This window comes from Schistocerca nitens, chromosome 3, assembly GCF_023898315.1.
Source record: "Schistocerca nitens isolate TAMUIC-IGC-003100 chromosome 3, iqSchNite1.1, whole genome shotgun sequence".
NCBI lineage: Eukaryota > Metazoa > Arthropoda > Insecta > Orthoptera > Acrididae > Schistocerca > Schistocerca nitens.
The window spans coordinates 633,738,532-633,753,271 of NC_064616.1; the positions used below are offsets into that span (position 1 = coordinate 633,738,532).

At 42.3% G+C, this 14,740-nt stretch overlaps 1 protein-coding gene across 2 annotated transcripts in view; it reads right to left on the bottom strand.

Moving 5' to 3' along the window:
- LOC126248583 (mitogen-activated protein kinase kinase kinase 1-like) overlaps window positions 1-12,401 on the bottom strand; it is a 182,594-nt gene extending 170,193 nt beyond the window's left edge. For both annotated transcript variants that reach the window (XM_049949690.1, XM_049949691.1), the window contains exons 1-2: window positions 12,206-12,401; window positions 5,976-6,103 (exon numbers count right to left, since the gene is read on the bottom strand). In XM_049949690.1, the coding sequence (XP_049805647.1) occupies window positions 5,976-6,092 (117 nt within the window). In that variant the 5' untranslated portion in view covers window positions 6,093-6,103; window positions 12,206-12,401. The remainder of the gene's footprint in view (window positions 1-5,975; window positions 6,104-12,205) is intronic.
- Between the last annotated feature and the right edge of the window lie 2,339 nt (window positions 12,402-14,740).

Here is a 14,740-nt window from a genome sequence, read left to right on the forward strand (position 1 = left end):
TAACGGGTCGAGATGACAGGAGACGTATGGGTCGAATTTGCTGGGGCACTGTGCACCAATCTGCTTGTTGCGGCAAGTCCGGTTGTTATAAAAGGAGACATGGGCGATGTGTCCACATCCACAGGAGAAGGAGGTGAATAGAGTTGCTCCGACAGATGATGGTCATCTGGTTCATGCATGGGCACGTCTCCTGGTGGCGTCCGTTCTTGTGCTGGCACCGATATGATGGTGAGAGGACTGTGTTGTGAGTAATGAGAGATTCCAGTATACCGAGCGTCAGGTAGAGCTGAAAGTGGTGTAGCAGCATCCAGAACAGGCGTTGCCGACACACGAGGCCGAAGCTGGTCCGAATGATGCACTACAACACCCGTGTCCATTTGGATTTCATACAGGCGTTGGCTATGGTGTCGTAAGATGCGACCAGGACTCCATTTTGGCCGCCTGCCATATCCCCGTACCCATACAAGGTCGTCGGCGGAGAACCGGCCAAGCGAAGGCACCCATGGCCATTAGGTGGAAGGCCGCAGAAGATGAAGTAGCGTGCGGGGCTATCGGTCATGTAAAAGCTCAGCCGGGCTGTGGTCGCCCATGGGGGTGAAACAGTAAGAAGCCATAAATTGGAGAAGCGCATCATCAGCAGAAGAAGAAGTCAGGAGTTTCCTCAACTGAGCCTTAAATGTGCGGACCAGTCGTTCAGCCTCACCGTTTGACTGTGGATGGAATGGAGGGGCCATGACATGCATGACGCCGTGACGGGCACAAAAATCCGCAAAATGGGAAGAGACAAATTGCGGACCATTATCAGTGACAAGAGTAGAGGGAAGGCCTTCCAAATAGAAAATGCGAGCTAGAGCATTGGTGGTTGCCGCGGTGGTAGACGATGTGCAACGGACAATGAAAGGAAAGTTAGAGTAGGCGTCAATAACGAGAAGCCAATAAGTACCTAAAAAAGGTCACGCAAAGTCAGCATGAATACGATCCCGGGCTTCTCAGGCGAAGGCCGCGGTGACAAAGATGACTTCAGGGTGGCGGCCTGTGACGCACAAGGGCCGCAGGCAGCGACCATGTGTGCGATTTCAGAGTCAATGCCGGGCCAGTACAAATGACGGCGCACCAGAGATTTTGTGCGAGAGACACGCCAGTGCCCTTGGTGAAGGAGGCGCAAGACCAAAGCACGCAAAGACGCAGGTACCACAACAGGTGGCGACGCATTTTCGGTGGAAAGGAGGATAACACCATACCTAGCCGTGAGGCGGTAACGCAAAGCATAGTAGTTCACAATGGATCAGAAGTCTCAGCGGACAGATGATCTGGCCAACCCTTCTGAATACAGCGTAAAACCCGGGAGAGGGTAGGGTCAGAACCCGTAGCAGCCGCTAGACGGTCCCCGGAGATGGGGAACCCATCCACAACCCGCTGCTCGGCAACATCCAGGTGGAAACACAAAAGTTCATCCCTATCAAATGCCAGATCAGAACCCATGGGAAGGTGAGACAGTGCATCAGCATTAGTATGTTGAGCCATCGGCCAGAAATGAATCACATAATTGTAATGAGACAAGTAAAGAGCCCAACGTTGGAGGCGGTGTGCAGCCTTGTTGGGAAGTGACATTGATGGATGAAACAAGGAAACAAGTGGTTTGTGATCCGTAAGAAGATGAAATTTGGATCCATAGAGAAAAACACCAAACTTATGAAGAGCATAAATAATGGCCAAAGCTTCTTTATCAATTTGAGAATTGGGCATCCGGGAGCGTTTTGGAGGCATAAGAAACGGGTTGTTCAGAACCATCAGAAAAATGGTGCGCAAGGACTGCACCAACCCCCAATTGAGAGGTGTCCGTGGCAAGAACAATATGTTGGCCAGGTCGATAAGTAGCCAGGCACGGGGCCTGTTTCAGCATAGTCTTCAATTTCTGGAAAGCCGCATCGCATGACGTGGACCTGTGGAAAGGCACGTTTTTATGCAACAGGCAATGCAACGGCTGAGACACCGAAGCAAGAGACGGTAAAAACTTGGAGGGATACCATCCCAAGAGAGTTGAAACCCCAAGTTCATGATAGATGCCTGAAAAAATTTTGATTTCTGAAGATTACACTCAAGACCGGCAGTCTGTAAGACATGAAGATGTTCGTCAGTGGTGGAGCCAGTGACAACAATGGTGTCCATGTAATTTATACACCCAGGGACAGTGAGCAATAATTGTTCCAAGAATCGCTGAAAGAGAGCAGGGGTGCTGGCAATCCAGAATGGCAATCGGTATTGATAGAGGCCGAAAGGCATGTTAAGGACCAGAAACTGCCGGGAAGCAGCGTCGAGAGGAAGATGATGATAAGCTTCTGACAGGTCAAGTTTAGAAAAATACTGGCCTCCAGCAAGTTTAGTGAACAATTCTTAAGGTCGAGGCATAGGGTAAGTGTCGATAAGGCATTGAGCACTTACAGTGGCTTTGAAATCGTCACAGAGACGAATATTACGGTTTGGCTTATCACTGACAACGACAGGAGAGGACCACTCACTGGAAGTGACAGGAAGCAAGACCCCTGAAGCAGTGAGATGATCCAGATCCCATTTGACCTGATCACCAAGGGCCACAGGAATCGGCCGAGCCCGAAAAAACTTAGGCCGAGCAGTGGGTTTGAGCGTGATGTGAGCTTCAAAGTCGTTTGCACGGCCTAACCCAGGAGAAAAAAGGGACGAAAATGTCGTCGACAAGGAATCCAATTGAGCATAAGGAATAGCATCAGAGACGATACTGACAGAATCACCTATGGAGAACCCAAAAACGCGAAAGGCATTGAAACCAAAAAGATTATCTGAGTTACTATGGTCGACCACAAATATGGGAACAGTGCGAACGACAGATTTCTAAGATACCTCAGCATCAAATTGTCCCAAGAGAGAAATCTTCTGTTTATTGTAAGTCCGTAATTGCCTAGTGACAGGTGACAGGGTTGGAGAACCCAACTGAAGATATGTCTGAGAACTGATGAAGTGGCAGCAGAACCAGTATCCACCTGCATGCGAACATCTTGACCAAGTATTTGGACAGTGAGGAATAACTTCCCTGAAAGGGAAGAAGTACAATTGACAGACAACACAGAATCAGAATCAGCGTCATGTTCATGAATATCATGTATGCGGTCAGATTTGCAGACGGATGACACATGACCCTTCTTTTGCATTTGACACACATGGCCCAACATTGTGGACAATCTTCTCGTGAATGTTTTGTAACACACCGGGGACAAGAAAGAAGTTGCCATGGGTTTTGCTGCAGTTTCTTAGAGGTTTGTTTACGGTTAGGCCGAGGCTGCGCTTCGGAGCATACTGCGGCCACTTCGGCCGGCGGGGACACACCACACACTTCGTCAACATCGCACAGAGCTTGTATTTCCCCGACATCGCCCCATGACTCTATTTGCACTCCAGCGGCGAGAGAAATTTCAAAAGACTGAGCGATGGATAGGACTTCATCTAGAGTCGGATTTGGCAACTGAAGGGCATGTTGCCTAACTTCTTTGTCGGGCGCCGATTGGATAATAGCATCCCATACCATGGAATCGGCGAGTTCAGAAGCCCAAGCGCGATAGGATTGATTCGGTTGTTTTTGACAACGATAAAAAGCAACACGAGAAGCTACCACAAGCGTTTGCTTTTGAAAATAGACGGACAGAAGTGAGCACATTTCAGCAAAGGACAAAGACGCAGGATCTTTCAAAGGAGCCAATTGCGACAACAACCGCTACATTTGAGGTGAAATCCATGAAAGGAACAGAGACTTACATGTTTGTTCGTCCGTGACATGAAATGCCAAGAAGTGCTGTCAAAGACTTTTTCGTAATCAGACCAGTCTTCCGCCGTCTCGTCGTAAGGAGCAAAAGGAGGTAGAGACAACGACAAGAGACGCCCCGCATATGATGCCGTGATGAAATCACGAATCACATTTGTGAGAAGCGTTTGCTGTTCTATGAGACCTTGCATTAGTTGCTCTAAAGTAGCCATGGAAACATGTGGGTCAACAATGGAAAAGAAAAATCCCATCCTCGTTGCCGATTGTTATAACTTCAAGTTGAACAAATATATTTCAAGGAAGACGCAATACATACAGATCAAGTAAACAGAGTAAGACGTGTGTACACTTTAACAGTCAAATCATAACTGAGTCCGAGTCTAGCGGCCGCTGTCTGGCTGGCCGCTTAGGTGGCGCTGTTGCTGCATGGCTGGCAGACAGCGCCGCATGTAGAGGACACGCATAACTGCACAGCGGCACTTTGAAAGATCGGCCAGTCACAACAGTTTGTTTGTTTCTGTTGCTTGCGAAAGTGTAAGTGGATATATCTCCAACCTTGAAATATACACTGGGGAAGGAAAAAGCTTTGAGACACTATTATCCCTGCACTTTCATCTCACCTTGGCATGTGGCAGCATGCTTATCAAGACAATTATTATAACAGCACAGCTATTGCCAAAATACTTCAAGAAAGGAAAACAAAGAGTTTGTGATATGATAGGAATCAGCAGAGGTATCACTCAGGGTCTACAAACAGAAGCCAAATTTCTAAAGAACAGTGACACTACATTTCAAAGACAAGGTGACATTTCACTGCAGGTATGAAAAGATAAAAGGGAGTTGAGAATGATAACAACAATCCACGATGCATCCATGCTTACGACAGGGAAAAAGAACACAACACTGGGAAATCATACAGAAACCAAAATGTATTGTGATGTACAGCAAATTTATGAAAGGCATGTACAGAGCTGATTAATGTCTTTCGTATCGTGAGATAATGTGGAAAACCAATAAATGGTAAAAAGAAATTGTTTCTAATAAATTGTGCTTTGTTTAGTGCATACAAAGTGTACAGAAACCCAAATTTTATTTACAAACAGATACGTTATTGTTCCTAAAAGAAGTTGCAGGAGCCTGAGCAAGTGATCGACAAGTTGGCGCAGCAACTGTGGAGGAAACTGAAGCCCTCCAACCTACCAAAAGAGCACTGCTAAAGATCCACCTGGTTGATTGTCAGGGAACACAAAAGAATATACTATTCGGCTACTGTGGTAAATGAAAACAAGAAATAACCAGCCCAATGTTGCAGAGTCTGTGCAGCGCATTGTAAAAGAAGTGAAATAAGGTACTACTGCCAGTTTTGTGAAGTACCGTTACACAATGGCATGTGGTTCCAAAGATATTACCCTTTCAAGAATATTAGAACATCATACAAAAATGTCTGCCACGTTTCATCAGCATCAGACATTGGTAAGTGCAGCAACGTGCACATAAGGAAGATGCACTCACTTCGCACACATCTTACAAAAATCGCCAGGAACTGCAACAATAACCACAGCGCAGCAGCTGGTACGCAATGTGTTACTCTCTGATAAACAAACTTCAGTCATTGTTATCTGGATACTTTTTGTGCTGCCATCGGCAGACGTACCACTGATGCAACAGTTCAGCTCCATATGTGGTTTCAGTGTGAAGTGTTAGTCTTTTTTGATAAACCTGCTCTTGCAAATGGCACTCCATTCCAAATTGTATGTGAAAACTTAAGTGGCTGCAGATTAAAACACAGGGAACAAGAGGGAAGGGATGGCATCCAAATGGCTGACAGCCAAAATCAGTTGAACGTAGCGTACAATAACAATTATTTTATACCAGCCAGGGTGAAAAATGGAATTGCCATTGAAAAAAATTATTGGTGGTAACAAACACTTAAATTAAACCTATGCAATAAACACCACAGTTCATATCATTTTATATAGGTTCATTCATGAAGAGACATGGGGTTGGAAAGATAAGTTTCATGTAAAATGGTATTGAGATTTAAGACACAAATTATGCTGGATCGTAATGGAACATTAGAGATGCAACAATATTATCATAGTGAGGAAAAAATTCAGTTAACATTAATTACAAATAACAGCAAGACATAAAAAAAAGAGGTAGGAAATAGATGTTAACTTACAACTGGACCACGCACTTCTTCCAATGCAGCATTTCTACGAAGTTGTGCTCGGTAATGATCCAGCTGATGAGCTCCACTTGAGTCACCTGCTCTCAGACCCTGCATCAGCTCTGCCATCACTGGGTAACCTGTATCAAAACAATATGTCTAATAAATACTCACAAATGATTTAAAATTTCACACTTGGTAACAAGACTATAGTCATAAAATTGTAAACATACAGCTATGTTGTGTATGTGTGAGGAGCTGAGTGTGTGTGTGGGGGGGGGGGGGTAGAGGTTTTTTCTGACTTTTTGTTGTTAAATTTGCACAGGTAATGCTAAAAAAGAAACTTTTCCTATTTCATTATGTTCAAAATCAAAACACATGTGACAATTCTGGAATACTGTATATGGATTCTGCTATATCCATCAGTGACCCCCCACAGCAATTTCAGAGACACGGTTTGCCGGATCACACCACTGGAAGATGCCCTATTCTGCATACTTGTAGTGATCTCCAGCAGATTTGTGTGTTTGCATTACTGATGTTCAACAACTATGATATGGCCACTACTCCAACAACTATTGCTAGGTCAAAGGACTTGCTTTGGGTTTCTGTGTGGACTGGATTCTCAGTTGCTGGTCACTGATGACTATGTCTGGACTTTGTACTGTGCACTGGACTTTTATTTAAGTAAACTGTTTATGTGCACTGTATTCAATAAAAGACACTCACATATGCTCTACAGCTTTGAAGAGCCTACGTCTTCAGTCTCGTAATATGCTTACTGACTCAGTGCCTCAAATTTTCAGTAAGTTGTTACCTTTACTCCTTAAGTTATTTTAAAGTCTGGGGTTTATATGACTTTTTTTTTAGGTCTGTAGGAACATTATTAGAAATGGAACCTACAGAATAGTTCATACATTGATGTTCAATAGTTAAGGAAGTGTTATCTCAGCCCAAACCAATTTTCTGTGAAGATTTCACTGAGTACATGCTGCAGTCTCTCTGTTAAAAGTAAGGTACAATTATCATCAGGACAATGATTGATTTTAATGTAGTACTGGTTTGCAAGGCACTGAGCTATTTGAGTTGGTATGTCATTGCCTCCTTCCAGCAAGTTACAGGAAGATGTCAAGTTCGATATGAACTCCACGCCACACTGACATTTGGAATTTTTCACATTAAAAAGTTATTGGCCGGGTTGAATGAAGCGATAACTGAGAGCAGAAAAATTTGGAGCAACAGGGGATTGAACAATGGAGGATGGGACACTGAACTGCCAAAGAATACATAGCAGTCACCAGCAGGAAGTCTCCTGGTCTACCATTGTGTGATCTTGTGGGGCATTCATCTGTAATGTGTCTGATGGTCTGTGGTAATCACAAAGTGGGGATGGTTGCTTATCTCATTTGGGTAAAAAATATGCACATTTGCCAAGATGGATTCTAATTCTGTTAAGCACCACGTTTTGCATGGAAAGTCAAATCCCTGTGGTTTTTGCATGATACACAGCATATTATTATTTTGTTGTCCACTCCATTCTTGAGACCATGTATCAGTAAGATTGAACTCATCTTCCACGCTGATCCTAGCTGTTATTGATGGTGGTCATCTAGAGCACAGTCAGATCTTTTTTGAACCATCAATATATTGATGGACTGAGAGAGTTTTACTATCCATAATCTTTCAGTACTTGTCAGTGAGGGGGCATTTATGTGTTGCTGTTGAGAGGGTGGAATGTGGCTTAGTACTGGTTGCCATTTTGAAAGTTTTCATTTAATACAACAAGCAATCATTCTGATGGTGTTATTTTGTTGGGCAGCTAACTTTTGATTTTGGATCAAACTTGTATAAATGATAGAGGATAATAAAGAGGGTATTTTGAGAAAATGTACCAATGATGAGGAATTAATACTGCAGGGGATATAATGTCTTGAATGAGCTATGTGAGTAAGACACATGACTGTCAAACACGCACACAATTTGACTGACATTGCCAGTGCTATTTTGTGGCAGATGGGCTGGCTGTGGCAGGGTTAGTGTCTTGTGGGGTGAGTACAGGGAGAGGAAGGTGGGAGGTAAGGAGAGAGATGGAGTTTATGGCTAGCAGTTTGGAGGGAGGCCAGTTTTCCACCTAGGAATGCAGGAGGGAGGGGTGGCAGGTATGGCTGAAACGGCCATTGGAAAGTGGCATGTGCTGAAGGTTATGTGGGGAGATGAATTGGGAGCGGGTGACACAATGGAGTGGGTTACCTGAGACTGGGGCCACAATGATTACAGAATCGGAGGATGTATTGTAAGGATAACTCCCATCTGCATAGTTCAGAGAAGACGTTGGTGTAGGGAAGGATGCAGATGGCTCCGGTTGTGAAACAGCCACTGAAATTGAGCATGTTGTACTCAACTACATGTTGTGTCACCAAGTGGTCAACTTCGTTCTTGACAACAGTATGGCAGTGGCCATTCGTCATGGTGCACAGATCATATCCTTGTGGCAGACCAAGGTGCAAGACCTGCCCAATCCACCCACCCACAACCTCCTACGCCAGTCCTTTCACAGGCTTATCTTACCCCACAGAGGCTGAGCCACCTGTGAAAGCAGCCATGTCATATACCAACTCTGCTGCAAACACTGCACAGCCTTTTATATCAGCATGACTATCAACTAACAGTGCACCAGGATATATGGCCACCAACAAACTATTGTCAAGAATAAAATTGACCACCCAGTGGCACAAAATGTAGCTAAGCACAACATGCTCAGTTTCCATGGATGCTTCACAACCTGAGCCATATGGAACCTGCCCTCTACCACCTGCTTCTCTTGAGTTATGCAGATGGGGGTTATCCTTACAACACATCCTCCACACCCATAGTCATCCTGGTCTCAATTTCAGGCAACCACTGTTCCCACACCCTCCACCCAATAGTTTCCCCCTCCTCCATGCTGTCACCACCTCACAATTCATGTCCCCATGTAGCTTTCAGCGTGCACTGCTTCCCACTGTCATTACAACTATACCTGCCACCCCTCCGTCCCGCATTCGTAGATGGCAAACTGGCCTCCCTCCGAACTGCTGGCCACCCACCCCCAGTCCCTCTCCTTACCTCCCACCTCATCTCCATTTACCCATCACATCTAACACTAACCCCACCACAACCAGCCCACCCATCACAAAACAGCATTGGCACTGTCAGTCTAGCCGGCACCATGTAGGAGCACAGGCATGTGTGGCAAAATTTAGAAAACCGGCATCTGAAGCTGACTTCTGAACAACTCTACTGCCGCCAACATAATTTGTACGTAAGGACCACGAAGATAAGATATAAGAAATTAGGCCTCATACTTAGACATATAGACAGTTATCTTTTCCCTCGCTCTATTTGCATGTGGAACAGGAATGGAAATGACGAGTACTGGTACAGGTACCCTCCACCATGCACTGTATGGTGGCTTGTAGAGTATCTATGTACACGCGTGTGTGTGTGTGTGTGTGTGTGTGTGTGTGTGTGTGTGTGTGTACACACACTCTAGCTCGCCAAAGGATAAGTCTGAAAGCTAGCCTGTTTTCCTTCTTATATGTGTGCCTATCAACAACTGAACCCTTCTGTGCTTCGGTGAATGATCTCCTTTACTTTAATCTAAAGTATTTACATTCTACAAGAACTCTTCTACAACAAATGCCTGTCACCCTGACACTGGTGGCACTACACAGAAAAACAATACACAATTGTCTATGATTTTTTCCTGTCCACTGTGAATTTCAACACAGTTTACAATTTATGGCTGGTTGTCAAGCACGATATATTACTCGTTACAGAACATGTGCCAAATATATAGTGGAGCAGGATGCATACGGGAGAAAGCTAAACACACATACAGGGAAAAGTTACGGAACAACTGCCATCCAAATAGAAGAGAGTTAGCGCTATGATTGAGACTTACAAGAAACTGGGTTGTTCAAGTGACAGAGAACTTGCCAAAGGTCTTAACAAACAATTGTCCACATGGCATAATTTGAGGAGATGGCATTGGAGCATGCAAGACAAGATACTTCACTTGACACCCATCAATTTTCCTTCGAAATACAGACTTTGAATAATATTACTGATAAAGCTATTGCAGGTGCAGATTCAAATCTGTTTGAAGTTTGGTAACACTTGAGAACAAACTTCTGTTTCTGATTTGCTGGTTATAAAATGAAGCATTACTAGCTTTTCTGCAATTCTACAATGTTACAGTGTACACAAAAACATAGCACATGACCCAATCAATCAACTGCTTTCTTTACACCAAAGAATAAACCTACTGCCTTCAAATCGTTATTTAAGCCCAAGATGTGTTACTACAGTATTCCCTGATACATAGCCTTCTCAGAAATATTTGAAACCCCCTGACGAGAGGCGGGGGGGGGGGGGGGGGGGGGGGGAATTAGCCTGGAACTGTCTTCATTATCCATTTTTTCCCTTTCCAAACAGGTTTTTTTTATCTTTGTGGAATCTGATCACACCTGAAAATCACATCATTCTTTAGTAATTCAATAACTGATTTAATTTCTTTCTTGCTTGTTTCCTAGGGCTGCATGTGACATAACTGTCTAGGACCCTATATTTTTGCACACTTGACTGTACCAATAAAACTTTTATGTAATCCTACCACCCTTCACAGATAGCAGGACGATTCAGATGCAGGTGCAGTCTGCCATCAGCCGGAGACAGTAACACTGTGTGTGTGTGTTTTCTATTTTGAATGAAGGACCTTTTTTTTTATGGAAGCTTAATGGTTTAGCATCTTTTCATTATGCCTGTCTGCAACTCAGCCCCTCCTCCATGTGGTGAGAAGTAATCTATCCTTTTCCTATTGTTTTTATGTAACTTCATCACTGATGGCAGTTTGTCGTGTACCAGTTAATTATTTTGTACATTGTCGTTTCACCATCAAAGCAAAGTTCAGAACCCAGTCATTGACAAGTCAAGTTACATGGGTTGTCTTTTGGGAAAGACAAAATTGTATCTTTCAAAGTCTCCTTGAAACTGTCCAAACCCACCAGCTGTGAAAAATGAGTCGTGGTGCTATTAAAGATTGAGAGAAAGTTTTTAGAGCAAACTCAAAACAAAATTGTGTCATATTGATATGGAAACTGTGTAGTATACTGGTCAATCTTAAGTGGCCCGCATACAAACCAGACTTCTGTCTGAAGTCAATGATGGCTGAATTCGATTATCATGAACACACACAGGTTCTTCCTCATTACAGAAGATACAGCCTAGAAATAAATGTATGTTAGGCCCTATATTTATTATTTATTCAGCATAAAACACTGAATAAAGCAATGTTAGTACACAGCTACAGGTTTCAAGAATCATGCTCTCACCAATCGGACATACTTGCACCGGCGAAGTGACGACTAGGTCTAAGCAGCAGTTTCTTCTTCTTTTTTCACTCAGATTAAAATGTTGTTAAGTATCTTGTAGTGTTGCTTTTCATGGAAATGAATGGGAAGTGTTAATTCTGGATTCATTCTCTTTGGTAAGAGACATTTATGATTTCCATGATAAATAAAATCACACATTATACTGTGAGGCAATACGAATTTTTTGTTTATGGAGCCTCTGTTGAAGTACATACCAAAACCTTGAATCACATTACATGTGAGAATTTGTTGCAGATTACACAGATAAATAATAGATTACAATTAAAGTCATCTTAGGTGCTGTACTGAAAGTCAACTGTGTCCATGATTAAAGCTCGTCAGAGGACATAAAGTTTTTCCCAATGGCATGGTCTCTGTTGCAAACAAAATTCCTGTAGCGTAGTCACAACAACTTACAAGATAATCCAATAAATTTCAAGGTGACGGTAATGAAGCGTGTGTAATTTATTTGAATAGTTACTAGTACAGTATGTAAGCTATTCCTGTGTTTTAGAAACACGCCACAAATTTAGGTAATTTCTAGCATCGTGGATAACGGTATAGTAGCCATAAAAAAACATATTTTATAAATATTTCAAACAATTAATTCACAGACACATATATCTGCTGTCGTTTACGATGTCTTGTCCATTGCCACATATTTTGACCGTGAACACATTAGCTGTTGGGCGGTCAGGTAAACACCATCTACAGGTATCGAAATACGAATGGTGCAAAATGTTCCTTACCTTAACACTAAACCATTTTCTGTTTATCCAGCGTCGAAGTGTTGTCAAAAGACTAACATGTAGCATTATCAAAACAACATACCTTATTTACGTCCACGAAAAGCCATATCTCCCGCAACAAATGCCACTGACAGGCAAGAGTCATCAGCACCGGACAACAGAAGACAACGACACACTATGCACTAAGCAATACTACAACAAATCAAGCAATCAGCACTGTTTGCATACACGAACACTCGTATACGGGGCGGGAACTAGTATTATGGCGCCATGTTTGAAGCGTCCTACACGAGAGTAGCTTTCAGTGCCCTCTGTACAAGATGAATGGAGTTGGCTTTTTTGAGGGACACATTTCTCGAGGTCAACAAAAAATAAACTTGCTTTTTACTCATACCAAAGTATTATTCAGCCAGATTATGTATTTATATACATAATGTGCAAACAACCGTATGACGCATGAAGGGAGGCACGAAGTACTATAAATGTCATTTTCTTGCCTTAGTATTCAGTTTCAGTCACTGAATTTCAGTGCACGGACAGGAAAAAAGGAGCCGTTGTACAACGCCCTGAATTCTCAAACTTCGAATTTTTTTCATTATGATTTAACCGAGGTACACAATCGAATCTTCAACAAGGGGAAATGCAATTGGTCCCACGAAACACGACGGCTGTTTGTTGATTTCTTCCTTCAATTAACCATTTAGGCGTACTTACGTGCTAAACAATATCGGTGCAGCTGATATTTGGATTTTTTCAGTATTTTATGTCATTATGAAGCGGAAAGATAAAAAAGCAGGGCCATCCCAGGGGGTGGGGAGATAGGCTCTAGCCATGGACGCAGGTAGAAAGAGGGAGCAAAAGCTGTCAGGAAAAAACAGAAAACAAAAAAAGAAATGCGGTTTAAGAACTAACCGGGAGAGGTACGAGAGTTCTTCTACCCCTCGTGTTCGTATCTTCCGCCTACGAGCAGGAGCCCTTTCCTCGGCTCGCTGCTGTAAACCCACGCATTTGTCACAGTGTTATTTCTAGCCCATGCCATTTCCCAGAAGTAGCATAATAAAGAACCGATTTCTACATAACATATGTCTATCGCTGACATTGTTAATGTGACAGCAGTTGGCTCGTCCCAAGTTTCCGTTGCTACGATCTGTCTTGTAAATTCAAAAGAATTAAAGGATAAAAAAGCTATGCTCTGCCATTGTTCATAAGCTGTATAGCTGAAGCATTTAGTAGGTACTAATTATGTACACTGGCAACTGCAAGGTGGAGGTACGAGGGAGAACTGAAAATATAAGAGAGGTCCCATCACTAGTGGTAAAACACTTGTGACTATAGGTGCCATAAGTATAAGCCTTTTTAGGCTAAATACCTCACTCAAACAGGCTGCTTTAGAGTTCCACACCAATGAAATATTGCACACAAAAGAATTTTGTTTGATAAACTCACTGTGGTACATCAGAAATGTAGACAACAAAAGGACATTGTAAAATCCTATATTGTATCTTGAAAACCAAACATCCCAAATGTGTGGAACTTAAAATACAGCATAACAACCAATTTGTTGAAACAATCAGATTCCTTGGACTAAATGGGAACAAGAAGTTAAGCCGGAATATGAATATTACTTAATATAAATTTAAGAGTTTTGTATTTGCAATGTAAGAACTAGCAAATGCTATTAATGTGGCACACAAAAATAGCGTGTCATAGTTGGAACCTGTCACTAGGTATAGTATAGTTTTCTGGGAAAGTCTTAACAGCATATCTCGAACACAGAGACTGCTGAAGAAAGTTGTCAGATACATATGTATGGCACAGATAAAAAAAATCTTGTCAGCCATTACTTCAGAAATTACAAATCCTGACTGTTCTCTTCCTATACATTTACAAAATTTTAATGTTCTTACACTGCAGATAAAAATTGTTTCAGGAGAATCATTTTAGCCACGTATAGGCAACATGAGAAGCCAAGACAATTGTATGCTTCCCACACACTAATTAAAATTGTATGCACAGATTGCATAGTACATTGGAATGAAAATATACAAAAAATTAATTGGCAAAAATATGCTTAATATGGAGCCAGATACCCTAAAAGTGAGGCTGCAGCAGATCCTTGGTAGAAATGCTACTATTTGGTAGAAGAATCATGGAGGATGAAATGTTAATTTGAGCAAGTAGTTGCTTAGTATTATTAGTATTAGTACACCATAAGCAGAAAGCAGAGTAATGGTCAGAAGAGATAGAGATAGTAATGTAAGAAAAAAGGAATTCATTCATTCAGAGGCTGAATGATTAATCGGAAGAAACAAGGACAATATATAAGGAAAAAAAAAAAAAGAATGAAGTTGAAAAATATAAGGCTAGCAAAGAATGAAGCATGGGAAAGAACATATGCAAATGTCAATAGTAACCTGGGATTTTGGAGAGCAAAAGAAGTATGGTCAGTAGTAAAAGGAACTTGACAAGTGACGGAACGCAAAACCAATCTACAGTTGATAACAAAAAGAATGGGAGGAATATTAAAACACAAAAGAGTATTAAGAACACATAAGAATGGTGAATCACTTGGACCAGGTGTTATTAATCTGGTGTTTTTGAAACGTGGTGGTAACAA